The sequence below is a fragment of the Protopterus annectens genome, chromosome 7.part0 (genome assembly GCF_019279795.1).
Source record: "Protopterus annectens isolate FY-2018-M chromosome 7.part0, PAN1.0, whole genome shotgun sequence".
In the NCBI taxonomy this organism is placed as follows: domain Eukaryota; kingdom Metazoa; phylum Chordata; order Ceratodontiformes; family Protopteridae; genus Protopterus; species Protopterus annectens.
In genome coordinates, this window is record NC_056739.1 from 225,191,939 (window position 1) to 225,216,334 (window position 24,396).

General features: G+C 44.3%; 1 protein-coding gene across 1 annotated transcript in view; it reads left to right on the forward strand.

Annotated features, from left to right (window-relative positions):
• The window catches only part of TRIM33 (tripartite motif containing 33), a gene marked incomplete in the record, with an annotated part of 2,559,229 nt that overhangs the window by 2,390,043 nt on the left and 144,790 nt on the right, over positions 1-24,396 (forward strand). The window contains 1 exon segment of the mRNA XM_044076157.1: positions 23,680-23,836. Coding sequence (XP_043932092.1) covers positions 23,680-23,836 — 157 coding nt within the window.

The following is a 24,396-nucleotide window of genomic DNA, read 5'->3' on the forward strand; positions in this document are numbered from 1 at the left end:
CAAGTAATTGTGTGCATCCCAACCTTGAGCTTGAATCTTGCAGGGAGTTGACAAACCTTATCCCATTCAAGACTTTTTTTTTTCCATCGGATGCTATACAATCCTACACAATAAAAAAAATGTCTAAGTACTAGTAAATACTTGGCCATATGGAAGAGATTCTGTCTCTGGTGTGAGATGGTGGGGTGTTCTTGCCAAAGACACACAGCCAGAAGTCGTGCAATAACTGGCAGAGCTGTTTGGCAAGGTCATTTGCTGTGTCTTGATTAATGTGCATCTTTCTTTGTAACAGTTTCTTTCTTCTCGGCTGAGATTGCAGTGTAGTTTCCCCTTGAAGGAGGTAGCTGCCTTTAAATGCATCTAGAAAACTGGCACCAGGTGTCTGTCTAGTGGAGGTCCTTGTCCAGTCCTGAAGCCTGCTACAAGCGCTGTGGCATTGTCCATTAAGAGGCCACCATTTTGTTGTTGTAAGTACATGCTCCTGTGCTATATCAGCTCTATCCATGGTAGATATCCACAGTGTTCAACAGTCCTCAGCATCAGACATATGGTTTTGCAAGGGGGACTGAGAGGATGTGCTGTCTTTGTGGACTTGCTTGCCCCAGTATAGAATCATTGGTGTTGGGGTTTACGAGTCTGTCATATACATGGTACCTCCTTCACCCACACCCCACCTAAGTTCCTCTCAAAGATATGCAAAAACTGGCCTAGGGGGCCCTTTTCCATTTTTCAAACACTACAGGCTAGGCCAAGTTAATTGTCCACTGTGGGATTGCCCCTCGGTAAAGAAGGAAGGAGGTGCCCTTTCTAGTAAGAGTGTAGGACTCGAGTCTGATGGGAAGAATGAGCTTTTATGTATGTTTGTTTATAAATCATAGATGTTCACCAACCTTGTATATGATTCATACAAGGGTGTCGCCCTGCCTTTTGATTCTCCCTTATGCCTTAAGAAAGCTTTTTGGATGGGATTATGGAAATATCTCTAATGCTCAGAGAAGACATTAATTTGATCTGGAGACTCTCAAACCACTTGTAGTGCCACCAGTTGTTAAAGAATTTGAGGATGTTTTAATGAAGGCATCCCTAGAACCACATTGCCATCTTTGTGGATTATTTTTAGAGTCCATTGTCATTTAAGTTCCTATACAAGAACCCAGTAGCATACGCTGCCTTGGTGTCTGTAGATGTTACCAGATGATGAAACGTGGTTCACTGCTTGGAATTCTTCATAGCAGTGACCACCTATAGAAGATTTCTTACACAGTTACAAGAGATGTCTATTTTTTATATTAGTAGACTTTCAAAGAACCTTCTCCAACGAACACTTAAGCATAATCTGCCTAACCATGTGTGGAAGAACCTGTCAGTCTCGATGTAAGTGAATTGTCCTGCAAGTCAAGCAGGTGTGCTTTATTTCTTTTATTTTGCTCAAGTATACATTTCCTGTGTTATGGGATGTGCTTACAATAGTGATTGTAGGTTGAACTTACTGTCTTAGTCGAGCAAGAGATGGACAGGAGTGCAGTAGTAGATGGTGTGTGTGCCCCTCCCTGAGGGGGCAGCACAAGAAGAAATTGTGTCTCGTATACAGTCATCATCATTAACCTGCCTTTTCCTGTTTTTATACGTGGGGTCAGGGTGGCATCATCTCTATTCAGTGCTACTCTCCTGCCTTCTTTGGCACTCATGCCAGACTGTTACAGGTCTTCTCACACAATCATTCCATCTCTTTGCTGGACACCCTCGTTTCCTTTGACTTCTTCCTTTCTCCCCCAAATCTTCTTTTTCCAGACTGTCTTCTGCTTTTCTACATGTGCCTGAACCACTTAATCTGTTCTCTTTAGCCTTGTATGCAATTGGAACTACTTCAGCTTCTGCTCTTACGTCATTACTTAGTCTGTCCCACAGTGTACATCCTTCTACCTGTCTCAGGCACTTTATTTCTGTCACCTCTAGCTTCCTCAATTGCTCTGCCTTTACTGCCCAGGTTTCTGTTACCATACAGTAGTATTGGTTGCACTACTGTTTTGTATACCTTATTTTCAGTTTCTTTAGCTTTCTTCTGTCATATACTTCACCTGACACCCTGTGCCAGTTGGCTGCAGCCCTATGATTCTAATTTTGACCTCTCGTCAGCCACCCCTTCCAGATACCCAAAGCTGTTAACTTGTTCCACTGTTTTCCCTTCTGTCAGTTCTCAGCTTTTTCTGATTTCTTCCCCCAATTTGCTGCCATTGCCACAGTCTTATCTGTACTCCATTTCATCCTATGTGCTTTCAGTTTTGCATTCCATTCCCCTATCCTTTGCTAAAGTTCTTTGTTGATCTGTCCCCTCCGACCTGTTTGCTAATGTAGTTAGTATTGAGTATGAACAGTAGTAGGCTTGGAGCTGAACCCTGATGCACACCCACTCCCAGTGAGAACCCAACCATGAGACCAAACACTGTTTGTACTAATTCTACCAGTGTTTCTGGGACTTTGAACCACCGCAGGACTGCCCAAATTAGCTTTTCTTGAACCTTGTCATATGTTTTCTCCAAGTCTGGGATTGCCCAGTCAGACTGTTTTCTCATTTCTAGCTTCTTCTCGACTATCTATCTCACTGTAGAGATCAAGTCATTCGTGCTGCATCCTGATCTGAATACAAACTGCTCATCTCCCATCTTAGCTTCTGCTGCTCTGTGTATTCATTTATCAGTCGCCTTCTCCAGTATTACTGGTATCATTGTTTGAGAACAAAGGGGACATTCATGCAGTGTAACGAGTTTGATACCTCTGTGCTGCCCACAGTTGTGGATGTCCCCTTTGTTCTTGTACACTGGTACTAGTAAGCTTATACTCCAGTCATTTGGAATGCCCCTTTCTCTCCACACGGCTATGAATACCCCCAGGAGCCATTTCTCCCTTATCTCATCCAGCATCTTGATCATATATGCTGTGACCTCATCTAAGCCTGCTGCTTTCCCTGATTTAATTTTCCTTAGTGCTGTTCATTCTTCTTCTTCTATGGTGGCGTCCTCTTTTCTCACAGTAGGCTCTGTCTGGAGCAGTACAGCTTCTGTGGGGTTTTCTTCATTCAGAAGCTGCTGGAAGTACTCTTTCCATCTGCTTTTGATGTCCTGAGGACTGGTGAGCAGGTTGTTGCTAGCATCCCTTATGAAGGGTGTCAGACTACCTTCATCTTTCTGTCTTTGCCTTGCAACCTGGTATTTTCTTTGTGCCACATACTGAGTCACTTTCCAGAAGCTGGTAGAGTGCTTCTGATGCCCTGTTCTTAGCTAGTGCAACTCCTTTCTTAACTTCTTCATAGCTTAGTCTATCTTTTCTGTCTCCCACTTTTTCTTGCAGTTCTCCTTTCTTTTGATGACTTCCTAGACATTCCACCAGCAACTTTTCTTATTTATGTTATTTGCATACCAGACTCGACCACATATTTGTTTGGAAGCCCTTAGACATATTTTGAGGTGCTGCCCTTCTTCTTCTCCACCCATTTCCTCCTCTTATTGGGGTCCTAGATCCCTTAGTAATTCCTTGAACTGTTGTAATTTCTCTCCAGTGAACTTCCAGGTCTCTGTTGACCTTAGAGCCTTCTCTGACCACTGTTTGCATCTGATTGTGGCAACTAGTGGTTTATGTTGAGCCACCTGTTTCACTGAGGATGACTTTGCAATCACTAATTCCATCGCAGTGCACCTTTGTTCACCACTGTTGTAAGGGATCTTGTGATTTGTCTTGCTTTCTGAACCACGTGTTGGCTACTATCGAGCCAGGAATCTTAAGTGTCCTCTCCATCTTTGTTCCTGTTGCCCCAGGCAGTCCTCATACCTTGTTCTGTATGTGCATTCAAGTCACCTGTTATTAAAAACAGTAAGTGTTGTCCTGCTTTATCTAGTAGGTCCTGCAACTGCTGTATGAGTGCACTCTCTTCCTCCATATCGCAGCCCTGTTGTGGGGTATAGGCTGAGATTGAATACTGCCCCATCATTACACTGGAGTATACACATAATGCATCTGAAATTATCCAAGTGCAACTAACACTGGGCAAGACTGCAATCCAGATTGTTGCTTGTTACAGATCCCCACCATGCCCCAGGATGCCCATTCCACGTTTCTTGATATACTGGGTAATATTAAGGTACAGCCCAATACCCTAATAATGGGCAGTTTCAGCTACCTCACCATCAACTGGGAAAACTACTGATGTACTAACTCATTTGCTCAACGCTTTCTGGAATTCATAAATTCCAACGCCCTGGTTCATCTTGTCCATACCCCCACCTGGGGCAGAAATATCCTGGACCTGGTCATTACCAGTATGGGCAACCTATATTCCAAGCCGGAGTTCAACACCTTGCTGGTCAGATCCAACCACAGGCTAATCACCCTAGACATCAATATCCTGCTCCCACCACCCATTAAGGAAACCACTGTAAAAAAATGTCTTCAAAGCCAACTTCATGCTTCTTAAGAAAGAAGTGGCAAGCTTCACAACACCCATACAGACAGAAAATAGAGGTACAACTTCTGACTCCTGTATAAATGCACTGTATAAGCACATACACGAGTGCCATCCCCAACAGAACCAAGACGCTATCCTCCAAAAAAGGAAGCCAATCTGGTGGTCCCCTGCCATAAACAAACTCTACAACAGAAGGAAGAAGCTGTTGCAAAAAAGAGTAAAATCTCCTGATTGCAGGAACTCCCTGGTCAGCCTCAGTAAGAAGCTGAGATCCCTCATAAAGTCCTCCAAAGCTAGTTAAGAAATAAAATCGCCACTGATTCTAAAGACAACCACAAAGCACTCTACAGCTGTGTCAAGAATCTCAATGGCGACACTTGCGTCTGCTCTGAGCTACAGCACAATGGCACTAGATATACAGAACCAACTGATATTGCCAACATCCTGGCAGATAGGTTCAGTGCAAATCTCACCCCCCAAAGTTCCCATCACTATACTGGAAGAATGCAAAGCCCCTGTAATCACGGCTGCACAAGTAAAGACCGCTCTCTCCAAAGCCAAGAACACAGCATCCATGGGACCTGACAACATCCCAGGCTGCATTCTGCATGAACTAGAGAACGAACTGGCACCCCACCCATGTTCAGTCATAGCCTCAATTCAGGCTTTGTGCCTACTGAATGACACACGACAACTGTTATCCCACTCCACAAAGTGGACGCCATCACGGACCCTGGGAACTACCGCCTCAGCCTGATGAGCCTGGTCTGCAAGGCCATGGAACGTATCATCTTGGAGCTTATAAACAATGACATAGGTGACCTCCAAACTCTGGACCCCACTCAGTTTGGGTTTTTAAAAGGTAGATCATGTCTCAAAACCTGATTAACAACTTTGAAGCAGTCACCAGAGCCGTGGACAAGGGTAAGGTGGTGCACACAGCCTATCTTGACCTCGCCAAGGCTTTCAACACTATCCCCCACTCTGGAATTATAGATAAACTCACTAGACTGGGCATAAATCCCTATGTCACAAGATGGGTGGCCAACTGGCTCCCTGACAAAGCCTACACAGTGAAAGTAGCCGACTCCAAATCCAACTTCAGAATAGTGGCAGTCCTGGGTCCTCGCCTGTTTTGGCATCTACTTCTCAGAAGTCCAGGCTAATACAGCAAGTCTTTGGCTAACTAAGTTCACAGACAACTGCAAACTAGGTGCCACAATAGTATCACCTAATGATGTGGAGATTCTACAAAGGATTCTACAAAGGGGCCTCACTGAGACTGATGCTTGGTGTCCAAATCATGGCCTCAAGCGCAATGTCAGGAAGTGCATTGTCATCCCCTTTGAGAAAAACACTGTACCCATGAACTACCACATAGGTGGTAGCGTACTAAACACCGAAAGTGTGATGAGACCTTGGGACACAGGTGGACAGTAATCTCTCCTTTGATAATCACATTGCCACAGTCAAGAAATCCTTCTTAGTGGCACACCTCATCACAAAGGGGTTCACCTCCAGAAAATAAGATGTCATTGTTCCTCCCTACTCATCCCTCATCAGATCCGTTATAGAGTACAGTGCCCTGTTTGGCATATACCTAGGAAGACATCTACAACTAAAAAGGCCACAGAAATACCTCACTAAGAGGATTACCACCCTCAAACAAATGCCATACGCAGACCGTCTCAAAAAACACCAGCTCTACTAAGTCACTTATCACCTACTCAGAGGCAACCTCTGCCTAACATACAAAGCCATGTCAAACCCTGATCTGTTGGACGTGCTGCACTTAAAGAAACCCCAATCCCTCCAAGCCACACAATCCAGGGACCTAAACCTTGCCACCATAATAAACAGAACATGCTGGAGGTATAGATTCCTGTCCCAGAGACTTCCCATGCTCTGGAACAGACTACCCATTCATGTCAAGCAAAGCTCCTTATTAGCCCTCATTAAGACAAATCTTGACAATTGGATGGGAAATAGGAAATTCACCCCATGGATCACTTCTGTGGCTCTGCTAGATGGGGACACAGGAAAATAACTTTATTGGGTGGCGAAAGCCAGGGAACTTTTTTGGCTAGGGTTATATATAGGCCTCAGGGCCGATAGTCTAGTACCTACTTATGAGTCTGATTGTCATGAGTCTGTCACTAATTCTGATGACATTCCTCATTGCCTACTGAAGCCTCTCACCACAGTTTCCACACCATTTCTTTCCCATCCTTCTCCTGAGTAGCAGACTCTGGATCCCTTCCATCTTGTCCCCTGAATACATAGGATGTCCACCCTCCTCCTTACCATCATGTAGTTCACTTTCAAGCTGCGTCTTGCCAGTGAACCTACATTGTGTCTGGCAGGTTGATTTTACTTCCAGCTTTCCGCTCAGTAGAGATATTCCAGATAAACCAAGCTAGCCAGTAGCTTTTTGACCCAGGGTTCGAAATCTAAGGCCGTGCACACACCCCTCCTACCCTTAGCATGGATCTATGGTATGGGTCAGAGTAGGCCAGTTCCTCAACGCCCACTTATCACCAAATCACCTAGATCCATGGTTTACACTGTTGAATGGCTAGCCCTGCCGTGGTACACAGTCTGTGATCCAAATCCTCCTGTCGTGAGGATACTACGCATCACAGTTAATGGTCTGTACAACTCTTCCCCCTGTAGGGAACCATGTAGAGTGTGTGCTGCTGGCCCCAGCCCCATCCTTTAGTGAGTTTGAGATGGAATCACTCAAATGTTTTACAGAGGTGGGAATCACAGGCAGAACATGCAAATTTTAAACAAGCATTGGCTGGAGGTCAGAATCGAACCTTGTGCATGGGAGTCGAAGACTTTAATCTTTATGCCAGCCGGTGTCCTACACAATTCACGCAGTTTTTGTGCACATCAGGTGATGTCTTGTTTATAAGTGTCTAACTAGAATTGGAGATTGAACATAATAACGCTGATGTTATTCATGTGGATCAATGTTGCAGAAGCTCACATTTAAGCAGTAGGGCCATCCCTCTCCCATTCAAGATGATGTCCACTTCCCTTGGAAGTGTATATGTATGTATATTTCTTGCTGCCTTTTATTTTGTTTTTTTTTTTCTTTCTGCAGTATCATTTGTACTTTGTTTATACTGAGTGTTGTAAAGCCACTGGTCCAGCCTGCTCAGGCAGAGCTGGCAATTATGTAACCCATTAAAGAACCTTTCTTCTACTTAAGTGTAGTAGTTGTATTTTTAGTATTGTGTGTTGGTGGTGGCTGTCCTGCATATAAATAGTATCAACATTTTTATAGGGACTTGAATTGCACACGCACACTTACTGACTTTGTTGGGGTGGGATATACACTGTTAGTTTTGTCTGGAGACAAGTCATGATGTTACCTTCCTTAGTATCTGCACTAATTTTAGAAAAAAAAACCTGAGGTAAAGGGAGATGGCTCTGTAGAGCAGTCTGTCCTTTATTCAAAGCAAGGAGTCCAAAAGAGGCCAGCCTTTGGTGTCAGAGATTCCCTTTAGAAGTAGAAAAGAGACTCTTCCCTCTCAGGATTTGGGCGTTCTCATATGTGGAAGAGGCTGTTATACTGACAATGAGGACATTTTGTCATCTGCATTACCACAGAAGGGTATTTATTTTGATGATACCTTTTCTAGGTAGGAAGAAGGATAATTTTAAATGGGAAGCCTGTGTGGTCTGTACTCAGGAAAATATGTATTGATCTTCTGTGTTTAGAGATGCTTCTAACCCTCGGGCCATTTCTTCATTTGTAGAAGTTGTACTGATACATTTGTAGCAGCATCCCTGGAACCTGTTATTTGGCTACCTTTACTGTACAAGGTCCAGGATTTTTGCCGGCATCTTTATAGGAATCCCATTGCATATCCAGTACTGATGTCCCCCTGGATGCTGAGAAGGGTTTGGAATTGATTCCAGCTCCCAGTACATTTTCTAGTGACTGAGACAGAAGAGTCTTGGATCATTTCAGAATGAAAGTATCTCTTGACTTCAGAGTTCTCAGCTGTCAGACTTGTATAAGGTATGACACTGAGCACTTTAACTGTCTGAAGACAAAGTATGAGAAATTTTTGAGAAAGCTCAGAAGGTGAAATTTATTGGAGTAACATAGCTAGCTACTCAGCTGGGTAAGCATAGCATTAAATGTGGCTGTAATGCTGTGGATGCATCATCAGTGGCTGCTGCCCTTGGGGTGTGCATCAGGAGATGTACCTTCTTTTGAGAGTATGTCAAAGCACAGTTCTTATCCTTTAGATAAAGATTTGGTCTTTTGACTTACCTGTGCAGGAACTACCAGGAAAAGGAACACCATACTGTCAGACAGCTGTTTCACCCACTAGTGGCAAAATGCAACAGAAATTATCCTTTGAAGAGTTGGCCCTGCTGCCCTTCCCAGGATAAGGACAAACAGAAGAAGAGTCTGTCTAAGAATAAGTGTCAAGGAGATCAAAAAGGAAGGCATGAGGACCCTCAATGTAGAGAATCAGACAGAGCGCAGCCATGATTCTCCTAATCTCACTCTTTCACACCCTGCCTTAAAACCCCACTCCAGCCCTTCAAACCCCCACTCATCTCGTCTTCACAGTTGCATCAGACAAGTGGGGGTCTGACTGGCCTTATTTGTAAAACAATAAGTTGCTTTAACAGAGAGAACAAGTGGGTGCTTTTCCAAGGATGCTAGTTTTAGTTCCTGTCAAGATCAAGAGAGTTCTAAAAAATCAAAGCCATCTGGTGCAACACGTATGGGAGATCTGCTTCACCAAGAGGCAGTAGAGTGCCAAAACAAGATGGTACAGGCTTTTACACAGGGCTGATGTCCTGAGTGAAACCCCTCTGGTTAAGAATACTGCAACAGTGATATTATCCCCAACGTCTGGCCTGGGTACCAAAGCTTTACCTTCTCAAGATTGTACGTCCGACGTGTGACCTTGGCTCACAAGGATAGGGGATATATATAGTCTGACGTGTGAGCATATTTCAGACTATCTCACTGCCAGCCTGAATACAGGTCACATACATGCCCCTTGGAAGCCCATTTTAGACATAAGATCATACAAGTAGTCAAAAGTGCCAAATTTTCAAGACATTGACACTACACACTCTCCTGCCCTTCCTCTTTTGTCATGTTGTGATGGTTATTCTTAATCTGGATATCTATCTTCATATTCACAGGAACCAAAGATACTGCTGTGGAGAAGGTTAATTAGCCGTCTGATTCTTCCTCCCTTGGATTGGCTGCTGCTTCCCGGATGTTTACTACGGACATGACTCCACTAGCCTACTGCTGGACCAGGGGGAGTGCTCATTTACCCAGAACTGAATGGTTACCTGTTTCAAACCTTCTCTCAGAAAGGGTCAGAGAAGGTACTCAGTTTTATCTTAAATTATTTTTAGAAAATTCCTCAGTCCCATATTTCCCCAGTACAATTTTAACCCACCCAGAACAATGTTGTTCTTTGGAGGGGGCACTTTTGGAAATGAACAGTACCAAAGGCCATCTTGCCTAAGGACAAAGTGGAATTTTTGACAGAGTAGTTCCTGAATGTCCCAGATCTTCATGTTTGCACATCATGAGGTACATGTCATTGACAGTCCTCATGACTCCCTTAGCAAGATTTCACATGAGGAAAATTTGATATACCTGAGATGTATTCAGCGTCTGTACTGATACTCTTCTACATGTGTGGGTGGACTTGACACGTTCCGAAGAAGCAGTGTGTATATGTTGCAAACAGGCATATGAGAAAAAAAACTTTTACTACAGGTATTTTATGCACAGATTGGGGTGCCCAGTCAGGAGCATTTAAGGTTCAGGGCACCATTGGTAACAAGTAGCATAAGAGGTAAGTCAGTATGGAGTTCATGGTGGTGATCCCAGCTGCAGGGCTGTCAGTCCTGTTTGGAAGCCAGGAATCCATCATCTAACCGACAATATCAGATGTCCTTCTATTCAGTGTTGCAGTATTCCTTACATATGGGTTGCATTCAGCTATTGACCCGACGTCCGGCTTGTATACAAAAGCTTTAAGCTACTGCCTGTATGTGGGATGTCGCATGTAAGCTCAGGTAACGTCAGCCATAAAAGGGACGTCTGCATGTACTATCCTCGGAACTTTTTTGCTGCCATTAGCAAAGGTTGATTTGTACGTCCGGTCAGCCATTGGAATCTGCGCTTTGTTCCTCAGCTAAGTTCCCCGTTGGGGATTTATTTGCTTCCTTCTGCAGTTTGTTTATTGCTAATGTCATCCAGAAAGGGCAAGTGTAGGTGTGGAATGCAAATTCCACATAAAGATAGTCAAGAGCTCTGTTTGTTTTGTTTAGGGCCCACCCACGACCATTGGTCCTGTTCTGTCAGGCCTTCTTCCTTAAAACCTTGTGTTAGTCGTCTGTCTGCTTTAAACTTGTATCTTGAAAACCCAAGGCTTAAAGGGAATCGATGGAGGGTTCCACGAGTTCCTCTGAGCCGTCTGTGAAGAGGTAGACGACCAAAGCTAGGCCCGACTCCTCTTCGGCTACGACTTCTCTCTCTGAGGTACCCCTTGAGGTTGGTGAAGACCTGGTGGTATGGTCAGAGATGGGGTTCGTCTCTCCAGCTGGAACCACAGTGGAGACTGTCAGGTGTGTGGATCCAAGCACATCTGAGGCCATACAGACGTCCGGTTTGGACAATTTGGGGGAACCATGGCTTTTGATTTCTGAGGACTTGGGAACTGCTACGGTTTCCTGGCAACAAGAAGCTTTGGCTGTTCGGCCTACATCAAGCCTTGCTTCTGCGTCAGAGACACCTGCTAAAATGATACAAAAGACTAAACATTCTGTAGTATCTTCTACGTCAGACTGGGAAGTTTTCTCTCAAGGTCTTAAGGCTTTGATGGTCCTCATTCCTCCACCTTCTGCTATTGCTGCCTCTGCCCTCTCATCTTCCCCTGTGCTGCCATCAGGTTCTCAGGAGTCATTCTCTACTATCCCGGCTCAAGATTCTGACTCAGAGGGGTCTTCCTCTGATGAAGACTCCTTAGCATATTCCACCCAGATGCCTTTCCCCCCTGGAATATGCTTCCCCAGAAGAGGAGTCGAGTGGAGGAGAATCACCCATGGAAGAACTCTTAGTGAGGCTGTCAATAAGATGAGGGAAATATTTAAGTGGGATTCTTCTCAAATTTCAGAGGAATGAAAGAGATGCTATGATTTGCTTCAGGTGGAGGCCCCTGCACGTGTCCCTCCAATGCTTCCAGCCTTCCTTGTTGCCTTTGCTTCATCTTCCAAAACCCCAGATTCACAGGCACCAGCTGCCAAAAGACCTGACCATTTCTATAAGCTCCCTGAGGATTGCAGATTTCTTTTTAAATGTCCTTCAGCCAACCCTGCAGTAGTCTCCATCATTTCTGACAAACCCTGTTGGGTTTTCCCCTCTTCAAAATTACTCCCTTCAGAAAAAAAAAGTAAAATTGTTGAGAGGTTAGGTCTACACTTCTTCAACCTTTGCAATCAGGGTCATTAATTAGCAGACTCGTGTCTATGTATTCTCTAGCTTTGCTATGCGAAGCTTTTCAGGCTCTGTCTCAACTACCAGTTTCAGAAGCTAAGTCCTTGGCTATTTCTGTCTTAGCTGCCTCCTCACAGGTTTCTAGGCATTCCATTAAATGCAGCTATGATGCTGTAGAAGCTTCCTCCAAGTCTGCAGCTTCTGGTTCTGTACTGAGGAGGTACTCTTGGTTCCGTCTTCCAGATGACATCAAGGCAAAATTGCTTGATGCTCCCTTGGATAATTCTGCTCTTTTTGGAAAAGTTGCTGCATAACTCTTTAAGACTCTCAAAGAAAAAAGGTAAGGAGCTCCAGGATTTAAAGCACCTCTTAGTTTCTCCAGTTCCTAGATTTCATAGGAACTTCCCTGCTAAAACTTCTTTTATTAGGAAACCTTCCAGGTCTTCCTCTTCTTCATCCCCCTTGGGTTCTAAGCCATGTAAACCTGTTAGGAGACCCCCACAGTTTAAAACCGTTATTTCTGCTCCATGTACTCAGCATCCCATTCAGTCCAGACCAGGCTGTCTCTGACATCCACCCCAAACTACCAAGATGTTCATCGTGTTTCACTGTTGCAGTCATGACTGTAGGGTTCTCCCCTGCCGGCAGGCAGCCCTCGGTCGGCCAGAATCCCAAAGTCTGGGTCCGGCGTCGGTTGTTCAACTCCGCTCCCTGACGTCAGAGCGCCAGGAGTATAAAGCTGACAACCGACGCCATCTTCTCCAGTCTTTCTTGCCGTGCGGTGATAGCAGTTCGCAAGTGCCGGTCGGTGGACTCCTGCCGAATATTTCTACTTACTTCGGTCCGAAGACTTTCTTCTCCACTCAAAGCTAAGTACCCCGTTGGGGAAACTTTTTTCATGCTCCACTCCGATGTCAGAAAAAGTTAATTGTATTTCATGTGGGAAGCAAATACTTCATAAGGATTTTCATTCTTGCTGTATTCCTTGCTTAGGCCCTGACCACGACGTAGCTAGTTGTCGGTTTTGTGCTAGATTCAATCAGTGTACAATCAAGCGAAGGTACGATTTTGCTTTTCATTACTTCGGTAGGCGCTTTAACTACAAAATGTCATCGGACACGGTTCCATCTACCGGAGTTCACAAGCGTCACTAGGATAAAGACAGGCCTCCGAGGTCCAAATCTGATGATAGCGCACATGTGGAGCCAGCTTCAGGTTCGGCCGTCGTCAGTGAGGCGCTTTTGCAGCCCCTGTCGTCGGCCATTTCAGAACCGACGGCCGAAACGGACTCTCATGAGGAGCCAACCAGGCCTTTAAATATCTCTGTTGCAGGACCTTCGGACAATGCTCCTTCGGATGGGTCCGGAGCCACTGTGCAGGTACCGGCTTCCAAAGGGGTTTTCAGGCCTACTCAGCTTCAAGTAAAGGCAAAGACAAAGGCAAAGACTCCTTCTAAATCAGACTTCAGCACAGGCCTCTTCTGAACCAGCTCCCAAGTCACAGAAACAGTTACTCAAGATGGCGGAGGATTTACTCACAATGATTAGGGGTTCTCATCCCCCTCCAGACAAAAGGCCAAGGCAGGATGTTTATTATGATTCCTTTGATCAGGCTTCTGTTTCCTCAGTTTCTTCTTCTGATCAGGAATATTCTTTCCCTCCTTATGAGGATTCTGATGCGGAAGAATCCATTCCTTCAGCTTCTCCTCCTGAGGATTTTTCTTTTGGGGAAACTCTGCATGAAATGAGGGAACATTTCCACTGGGAGGGGCAGGAGTATTCAGAATCCAAGAAAAGACTGAGGGATTTTCTTCGTCTACCCCAACATAGACCCCTGGCTATTCCTCCTGTTTTGGATATTGTGGATGATGCCTTTTCGGAGGCTAATTTAACCCCTGATTCTTTTCCTCCTGCTCCTGTTAAGCCTGATAGGTACTACAGGGTTCCTGATTCCCATCAGTTTTTATATAAGAATCCTACTGCTGACCCTGAAACCATTTCTCAGGGTCCTAAGGGTGTTAAGGCCGCTACTGCCAAAAATCCTATTCTTACTGAAAAGGATTCTCGAGCCTTGGAAAGATGGGGCAAAAAGGTGTACACTTCTGTTACTTTGTCCATTAGGGCTTTAAACTGTCAGTTTCATATGCTTAAATATCAGCAATTTCTCTTATCTGTCTTAAAACAAAAATTTACTTCCATTTCTGCCTGTGCAGAGGATAAGGAATTACATGACTTATTGCATGCCACTGAACAAGTTGGGAAGCATGTTTTACACTGTGGATTTGATGCCTTGGAGGCTTCTTGTAGGGCTGCGGCCTCTGGCACAGTCATTAGAAGACATGCATGGCTAAAGGAACAGAATTTACCTGAACAAGTAAAGGCTAAATTATTGGATGCTCCTGTTCAGCATAATGTTTTGTTTGGATCTAAAGCTGAAGAGGTGATTAAAAAGATGGAGGATAAGGCGAAATCCATGCAAACAGTTAAAGATTTCTTACAAGTACAGCCTCCTAGATTTAGCAGGAATTGGCCATCAAAAAACTGGTCCTTTCCCTCTTCAGACAGGCCTCAAAGGGGTAGATATAGACGCTCCAGAGGGAGGCCTCAAACACAGGCTGCTTATAGACCAAGGCAGTGGACTGCTTCTACCCCTAGGGGAGGAGAGGACAGACCACAGTCTCAAAGGAAACAAACTCAATGACTCCCTCGGTTGGGCTGCAGGAACGTCTTGCCTGGAAGCCCCTCTCGGAGGAAAACTCTCTCTTTTTTACCAAAATTGGACTCAACCCAGGACAAATGGGTTTTGGATGTGATTTTAAGAGGTTACAAATTCCATTTTCATACTTTGCCAAGGCCAAACGGATGGCCAGACCTTCCAAAACATCAATGGACGGAGGCCTTAAACCAGGTGGAAGCTCTTTTGGCTATGAATGCCATAGAACTGGTACCTCTTTCAGAGATGGGAAAAGGGTTTTACTCAAGGCTCTTTCTAGTCCCATGAAAGCAAAATTCATGGAGACCCATTCTGGATCTGTCGGTCTTGAACACCTTTCTAGAGATTCCAAAATTCAAGATGCTTACTCTACAGCAGTTACTTCCAATGCTGTTCAAAGATGCATGGATGGTGACTTTGGATTTAAAGGAGGCATATTTACACATTCCCATCAGGCAGGATCGCAGGAAATACCTCAGGTTCAAGGCCGGATCTAGGCACTTTCAATTCTCTGCGCTGCCCTTTGGATTATCTACTGCGCCCAGGGTCTTCACCAAATGCCTGGCTCCAGTAGTAGCTTACTGCAGACTCAAGGGAATTCAAATATACCCTTATCTGGACGATTGTCTAATTCAGGCAGACAGCAAGGATGTCTTACTCCAGCATCTACATTTTGTACAAAGCCTCCTCAAATTCCTGGGATTCTCTGTAAACGTAAAAAAGTCAAATTTGACACCATCACAAGAGATAACTTTTCTGGGTGCTCTTCTAAACACTACAACCCAGATGGCTTTTCTGACATCCGAAAAACAATTACAGCTGGCATCAACTTTCAAAGCCTTGGCAACTCTGACCCATCTATCTGCAAGGAAATTCCTGCAGGCTTTGGGTTACATGGCCTCCTGCACCCTTCTCGTACCATATGCAAGACTACACATGAGGAAAATACAGTGGTACCTAAAAAGTGTATGGTCTCAGCATTACCACAGTTTGGACATACTGATTCCTGTCCTTCCTTGCCTTCAAAAGGAATTTCTTTGGTGGTCCAGGGCATGTGCTCTAAACAAAGGGAAGCCCTTCCGTCTACCTCCTGCCTCTCAGATTCTAACCACGGACGCCTCGGATTTTGCTTGGGGAGCCCATTTTCAGGGCAATTGTCTGCAGGGCCTTTGGACAAAGGATCAGAAGCACCTGCATATCAACTTAAAGGAGATGTTAGCCGTTCAGAAAGCTCTATTGGCCTTCAGGAATCTCATACAGCCAGGACAACTACTAATACGGACAGACAACACCACAGTTATGTGGTACATAAACAAGCAAGGGGGATCTCATTCCTACCCCCTTTGCAGACTAGCCATGGATTTATGGAACACAGCTCTAACTTGCAATCTGGATCTTCAAGCTCAGTTTCTACCAGGAAAACAAAACTTACTGGCAGACAGTTTGAGCAGAAACCTTTCGGATCCACACGAGTGGATGCTGGACACCAAAATATTCAGGATGATAACAGCAGTATGGGGATGTCCTCACATAGATCTCTTTGCATCCCATCTAAATCATCAGCTGCAGATATTTTGCACCAGGACATTCCACAGAGAGGCTTGGAAAGTGGATGCCCTGTCATTCAGTTGGAGGAACCTCTCGGGATATGCCTTTCCGCCTCTACCTCAACTTCCACAAGTTTTAGTGAAGATAAAACAGGACAAACCCAAGCTAATAATCTTGTTGGCTCCAAATTGGCCTTGGCAGTTTTGGTATCCAACTCTAATAAACCTATGCCTGGAGCCCCCTTGGATTTTACTTCAGTCTCCGAACCTTCTGTCCCAACATCAGGGTCAGGTTCTACACTCTCATGTCAGAACTCTCAGCCTGGCGGCCTGGTTAATCCAGGGCCTTTGATTTCTTCTTTCCTACCCAAGCAGGTTATGGATGTCATTTTGGAAGCTAGACGTCCTAGCACTAGGAAATCTTATGCGGGAAAATGGAAAAGATTTTGTTCCTGGATGCAGGCTCAGGATTCTGATCCTCTTCTTCCTAACATTACTTTAATTCTACTTTACTTGACGGATCTCTTACATAAGGGTCTCTCTTTCTCTTCCATTAAGATCCATGCTTCAGCTATTTCTGCTCATTATAATACAGACCCTCCCATCTTTTCCCACCAGCTCATGAGACAGTTCCTCAGAGGAGCTAAGAACTTAAGACCTCCTAGATCTCCTCCTATTCCTGCTTGGGATCTCTATTATGTTTTGGAAAAACTAACCTTGCCTCCTTTTGAGCCTGCCGCTTCTGCTGACATCAAGTTTTTATCTTGGAAGACAGCTGTCCTGTTGGCACTAACCTCTGCCAGGAGAGTTTCAGAGTTACAAGCTCTTATGCCAGTGGAACCTTATATTATTTTTCATCAAGACAGGGCATCTTTGAGGACTGATCCGACCTTTATGCCTAAGGTGGTTTCCAAAGTGGCTTTAAATCAAACTATCCACTTGCCAACCTTTTTCCCCACTCTTCAAAATAAAGGGGAAAGGATCTTACATTCCTTGGATGTACATCAACAGCTACGTTTTTACCTGAACAGAACCAAGGACATCAGAAAATCTGAACAATTGTTTGTTTCTTATGCTTCAAGTTCCCAAGGTAAAGCCATTTCTAAACAAACCATTTCTAAATGGATTGCTCATGGAATCAGATTTTGTTATTCACACCATGGAAAGCAAATCCCAGGGACCATACGGACTCATTCCACCAGAGCTGCTGCCACTTCTGCAGCCTTCCTCTGGGGAGTTCCTACCAAGGACATATTGGAAGCTGCAACTTGGAGTTCAGTGCATACTTTCTCTAAGCACTACAATTTGCCTCTCTACTCTAAGTCTAGGGCAGGCTTTGCCTCTGCAGTCTTGCAGGGCCTTTTAGCTGCCCCTTCTTCTTTATGACCACCTCCCTTTCTTTCAGCTTTGGGATTCTACCCTACAGCCATGATGACTGCAACAGTGAAACACGATGAACATAGTACAGTTGTGTACACCTACCATAAATGTAGATGTTCGAGTGTCTTCACTGTTGCAGTCTGGGTTTCCCTCCCTCCTGTCCCCTCTTATTTTTACTTTTGTGTGGTTCCTTTTTTCACCATTCTTCTGAGGTGTATTTGCAAAGGTTTTGGGACCATTTTCATTTTGGGACTCCTGACATCTGGGGCAAGAAAAACTGGAGAAGATGGCGTCAGTTGTCAGCTTTATACTCCTGGAGCTCTGACATCAGGGAGCGGAGTTGAACAACTGACGCCGGACCCAGACTTTGGGATTCTGGCCGACCGAGGGCTGCCTGCCGGCAGGGGAGAACCCTACAGTCATGACTGCAACAGTGAAGACACTCGAACATCTACATTTATGGTAGGTGTACACAACTGTACTTAAACCCCTCTTGTCTCTTTGCCTTTCTCCTTCCCTTTCAGTCTGGAGGGAGATCATTCAAAACTGCTATTTCATGACTTAGAAGTCTCTTCCCCCCCCCCCCTTTCAGGGGATTCTTCAACTCCCCTCGGATCAGCTACATCTGTTTCCTCAGCTGCTAGCTCAGCTTCGTCTACAGGGCACCATTCCAGCAGTCCGTTCAAATCAGCAAGGAAGAGATTTTACTCCAGGATGTCCTTGGTTCAAAGAAAAGAGGGTCCTTGAAGACCCATTCTGGATCTCTCAAGGTTGAATACCTTCCTGGTGGTGCCTTCTTTCAGGATGCTATCCTCACAGTCTCTCCTCCCTCTTGTGGCTCCTCAAGCCTTTGTAACTTTTCTGGATCTGAAGGATGCTTACCTGCATATTCCTGTTCACCCTAGCTTCAGGAAGTCTTTGTGTTTCTCAGTGGGTTCTTGGCAATTTCATTTCTCTGCCTTGCCTTTTGGTCTTTCTATTGCTCCCAGCGTTTAGCCCCAGCTATTGCCTTCTTAAGATTGAAGGGTCTTCAAGTTTACCCTTAGCTAGACGACCTGCTTTTTCTGGCCAGCAGTCCAGACCTTTTGCTTCAACACCTGGGTCTAGCTATTCCCTTTCTACAAGGCTTGGGGTTAACGATAAATTTAAAAAAATGTTTTCGATCATCCAGTCAGGATCTCATTTTTCTGCAGTGCAGGTTCAAAACAGATTTGATTTAAGGTATTTCATCCTTCAGAAGAAGCTCTCTCAGCATTCGTGACATCACTTGTACCTCTTCCATTACTGCTAGGGAATTCCTCAGACTTCTTAGGTTCATGGCCTCTGCAGTCCCCATGTTGCCCTTAGCAAAACTTCACATGAAGTTCCAGTGGTTTCTGAAAACCGTCTGGTCCCAGCATGCTCATCCTTTGGGCACTCATTCCCCTTCTTCCATGCTTGAAAAAAAGAACTAGAGTGGTTGATGCAGCAGCTTGGACAGAATCCTGGTTTTACCTCTTCAAATTCCTCAACCCGTTCAGGAGCTTTATACAGATGCTTCAGATTTAGAATGGGGAGCAATCTTAGCTTCCATAAAGGTTCAGGGACTATGGTCACCTGCTCAGAGGAGAAGGCAGTAAATGTCAGGGAAATGAGGGCTTTGATTTTAGCCCTGCAGGCATTACATCCTCTGCTTCTTACAAGACCTTTCAAGATTCTCACGGACAACACTGCAGTCCTTTGATACATAAACAAGCAGGGGGGTACAAAATCTTATCTTCTTTGTCGCCTAGCAATCAAAGCGTGGGAGTTGGCTATTCAGTACAAGATCTTACTGCATGCAGTGTACCTTTCCTCTACTTGGTGGCAGACACATTGAGCAGATCCATGACACCATCCCACGAGTGGATGCTTTACAAGGATGTGTTCCTGGATCTAGTTCGCTGGTGGGGTACTCCGAAGATGGATTTATTTGCCTCCCCTCAGAACAGACAACTTCCTCTTTTCTGTGCTGGGTCCCTCGCCTTCAGGCTTGGAAGGTGGACGCCCTATTATTTTCATGGAAGGGGATGTTTCTTTATGCTTTCCCCCCTTCTCTTTGATTCAGAAAGTCCTGTTGAAAATGCTACTGGACAAACCAAAAATCTTGTTAGTGACTCCCTTTTGGCTAAGACAGCATTGGTTCCCTCTTCTGCACCTAGCCAGGGGCCATCATTACAAGTTAGCTCACTGGCTGGACCTACTCACTCAGGACAAGGGATCTCTTATTCACCCACACTTGGCATCTCTTCACCTGACCTCATGGGTGATCAACGTTTGATTCCTTTTAGGCACCTTTTCTCTAAGGGCATTTTTAGGGTTTTGCAGGAGGCCAGGAAACCCACAACTAATAAATCTTACATTTGCAAATGGACAAGATTTTCTGTCTGGTGCCAAGAAAGGAAAAATGACCCTATTTTGGTGGATATTTCTTTGGTATTATCTGACCTGTCCGAGTTGCTCAACAGTGGCCTTAATCTTCTATTGAGGTCCACTATTCTGCCTTGTTTGCTTGCCTGCCTTTAACTCCTCCATTGGCTTCCAGACTGGAAGTTAAACTTTTCTTAAAAGGCGTCCTTCACATTAATTCTCACAGAAAACAAATTCTTCCTCCTTGGGATTTTAATCTTTTTCCAGGAGAAGTTGACTTGGGCTCCTTTTGAATCAGCAGCCTCAGTTTTTCTGAAATTTTGCACTTTGAAGACGATGCTTGTGGTAGCCATTACCTCTGCCAGAAAGGTTTCTGAGATCCAGGCATTAATGGCTTCACCACCTTTCCTAGTCTTCCATAAGGGCAGGGTTTCTTTGAGAGCTAATTCATATTTTATGCCTAAAGTGGTCAATGACCTTTCCTTAAATCAAAGTGTCCAACTGCCTACCTTTTTCCCATCTCCTCAATCTCCCAGTGAGAGAATTTTGCATTCCCTAGATGTGCACAGACAGCTTAGTTTTTATCTTGACAAAACTAAGTCTATCAGGAAATCTAATAGACACTTTGTGTCCTTTCATCCCAGGGCTCTGGGTTTGCCTGTTTCTAAGCAAATTATCTCTTTATGGATTTCTAAAGCCATTCTGTTTTGTTTCATGGGAAATCATTACCCTCTTTGGTTAAAGCCCATTACACTAGATCTGTTGCACCCTCAGGGGCTTGGATACACATTCCATTCTGGAAGCTGCCACTTGGTCTTCTGTTCATACTTTTACAAGACATTACAAGCTGGGCAATATTTTCAGGGCCAGAGCAATCCTGCATGGATTTCCGGAAAATGTTTCTGCCTAATTTCTCTCTGTTTCATCTCCCTCCCTAGGTTCCTTTTCAGATTTTGCATTCTCCCATGTATAAGGAATACTGCAACATTGAATACAAGGACATGGAATAGTTGTGTAAAAATCTTACTATAACCATAGATGTCCTTCTCTATGTTGCAGTATTCTATCCCACCTCCCCCTCCCCTACATCTTGCTCTTTATTTGGATGACTTCCTTTGGGCCTCCTTTTGGCATTTCCTCATGGGGCTACTTTTTTCTGAGGATGGTACGTGCGAACGTCTCTTTTATGGCTGACATTCCCTGAGCCTATGTACAACTTCCCATGTACAGGCAGTAGCTTGAAGCTTTTGTATACAAGCCGGACATTGGGTCGATAGTGGACTACAACCCATGTGTAAGGAATACTGCAACATAGAAGAGAAGAACATCTATGGTTATGGTAAGATTTTACACAACTATTAATTTTATGTGATAATGAGGGGCTTCAAAAAGTGTGGAAGACAACATAAGGTGAGTTGTGTACTTAAGGGCCTCTTGTTTTTCATACCAACAGAACTCCCTGGTAGAGCGATACACAAATCGATCCCCACAAATGGTTGTGTAAATGTGTGTATTGGTACAACAGGTCCCCCGATGAGCTGTACCAGAAATAAATCAATCTTCTGTGAGCTGCAGACAGCTAAAGAAATTCTGCTCTAGCACACACACAGAAGCTTGGGTTTTGGGAACCTTCTTCAGCTTGACATGTTTGTTTTTGTATGCTTAACCTCCAAGCCCCCTGCCCGTGAGGGTGATCTAAAAGGTGGAGAAGAGGCCTAATGCGCTTCTCATAGCATTATTTTGGCTGAAGCAGTATTGGTTTTTCCTCCTAGTGGAGATGGCAAGGTGGTGAGTTGCTTCTCAGGAAGAGAACCTCCTGTACTAATCTGAAAGGCTGTTTTGATGCATCCAAGTCTGTGGACAGATTGATTGGCATTGAACAGAGTGGCCTTAGGAAGCATGCTACAAAGAAATTTACCTATGTAAGGGAAAAGGTTTTCCCTGTAGTACTAAAAGAAGAATCGGTGACCTGTTAGAGGTAGTGTCAGTAACACTGCAGCACTTCTCAGGTTTGTACAGGTCAGGACTGGTTTATGCTCAGTGAAGGTAAATGTCTGATTTCCACTTACATACATTGGGATCCTTTTGGCCCCACAGTTACCCTGTTAAGCAATTCCTTAATGGAAAGCCAAATGTGAACATTCCTAGGAGAAGTGTGACTCTAATTTTACCTTGGAGATGATGACCCAAGCCCCCTTTGAACCAGGTGCTACTGCACCTCTCAGCTTTCTCACTTGAAAGATGGTTCTGTAGCTAGCAGTTATGTCAGCTACAAAAGTCTGAGTTACATGCACTGATGTGCAATGAAACCTTTCCTGTTTTTTTCACAAGGATGAGTTCAACCTACTAATAAACATTTTGTGACTGAGATAGTTATTCCTAAACCAGTGCCAGTAGTTGCTAGTCTTTCTTCATAATCCATGGAATAAAGGTGAGAGAGAAGTCTTTATTCATTGGCTGTACCTAGGCAATTAAGTTACTACTTGGATAGAACCGAAAATGTAAAAGAATCATTTTGTTTCTCTTGCAGTTAACAAAAGAAGACTGTTTTTAAGCAGACCATTTCCAAATGACTGATTTATTGCTTAGATGTTTGCTGCTCTGTTTTTGGTAAAGCTGTCAAGGGACATGTCACATTCCAGTAAAGATACAGCCACTGCTGTAGCCTGTGTCAGCAGGGTGGGTTTACACATACACAAACACACACACGCACACACACACAGCACCACAGACTGGACATCACCTCCAGGAGCCGGGCAAGCTTTACTTCTGCATTCTGTAGGGGCTCGTGCAGATGGACTTCAAATAAGACACCTAACAGTCATTAAATCTGGGAGCCACACAAAAGAATCTAGTACAATTGTGTGAGGAAGTTACCATGATAGTGGAGGTTTGAGTAGCATCACTCATATGTACATATATACTATATTTAAAAATTGTCCCTATTTTTGGGCCTTTGTTCTCCTATTATTTATGGGGCGGCTACGGTGGTGCAGCAGTTAGTGTTGCCGCCTCACAGCAAGAGGTTCTCCGGTTCGATTCTCTGCTGGGGTTCCTTCTGTGCGGAGTCTGCATGTCCTCCCTGTGGTTGCGTGGGTTTCCTCCGGGTGCTCCGGTTTCCTCCCACATCCCAAAGACATGCAGTAGGTGGACTGGACACTCTAAATTGGCCCAATGAGTGTGCGTGCCTTCTGTGGAAGGTTGGGTGCCGGGCTGGCAACTCGACACCGTAAAACTCCACTGCCAATCATGAGCGGACAGATGATCCGCTGTGGCGACCCCTAACCGGGAAAAGCCGAAAGAAGAAGTTCTGCTATTATTTATGGCTTTGTCCAGATTTCTTCCTCTGAGTTTGAGAGCTATGGTGGAGACCCTCAGCTTAGAAATCAGGCTGGACAGTGACTAGCATCCACAAGAAGGTTAAGTGTTAGAAATACTGCTGTAACTGCATCTTTCTCAAAATTCACTTAGATGTTACATACCTGCTTTTTCTTGTATATAAAATTAGAATTTTTTTCTAAGAGCTTTTTTGTGTTCAAAATTCTAGTTTTAAATTTCTTGGTTCATACAAAGTAAACCTTAGATGTTAAATAGCAAGCATTTGGAGAATGCTTTGCATATGTGGTACAACTTGTCAGAACAGATACTCAAAGGAGTTTAATGGTGTGTTTTTTTTATTTTAACCCACTCCCAAGCTGTGGATCCACAGGTAGGAGTGTAGACCGGAGTACGAGTTTCAACCCCGATCATGTAAAAGTAAAACAGGAACCTGGGACTGAAGAAGAAGTATGCAGTTTTTCTGGAACCGTCAAACAGGAGAAGGCAGAAGATGGCAGAAGAAGTGCGTGTATGGTAAGTGTTGGTTGCTTAAGCATGGCTACAGAAATGCATTTCAGTGACTCTTTCTAGAGTAAAGTTCTGTCATCATTGAAGCACTGCATTTACATGTCCTGAAAACTGGAACAACAAAATGAGTATCTTGTTTGCCTTGGACATGTGGCATAATATGAAATATATGAATCTGTATTTACAGCAGTTGAATCAGAATATGAGGTGAAGTTAATTGCATAATAATAATTTGTGTACTGAGAATAATCCAAGGTGCTGAAGTTAGGAAAGGTAAATATGAATAAACCATTGTTTTATTTGGGAAATGACCTAAGCCAGAAGGAGAAATGCAATGTATATGCACAATTTGAAACAGCCACCCAGCTTGCAGTATGTAGGGGAAACAGAATGTATTATTTAAGAACGCTCACTCAAGTACCATGTTTTTGGAATGTGAATGGAAACTGGGATGCGTGGAAAAAATATTCAGAGGCAAGGGGAAAAAAAGTTTCTACCAAGTGACTCAGTACAGGATTGAACTCCGGACTTTGGTAATATGGTTTGAGGCAGAAGTCCTAACCAGA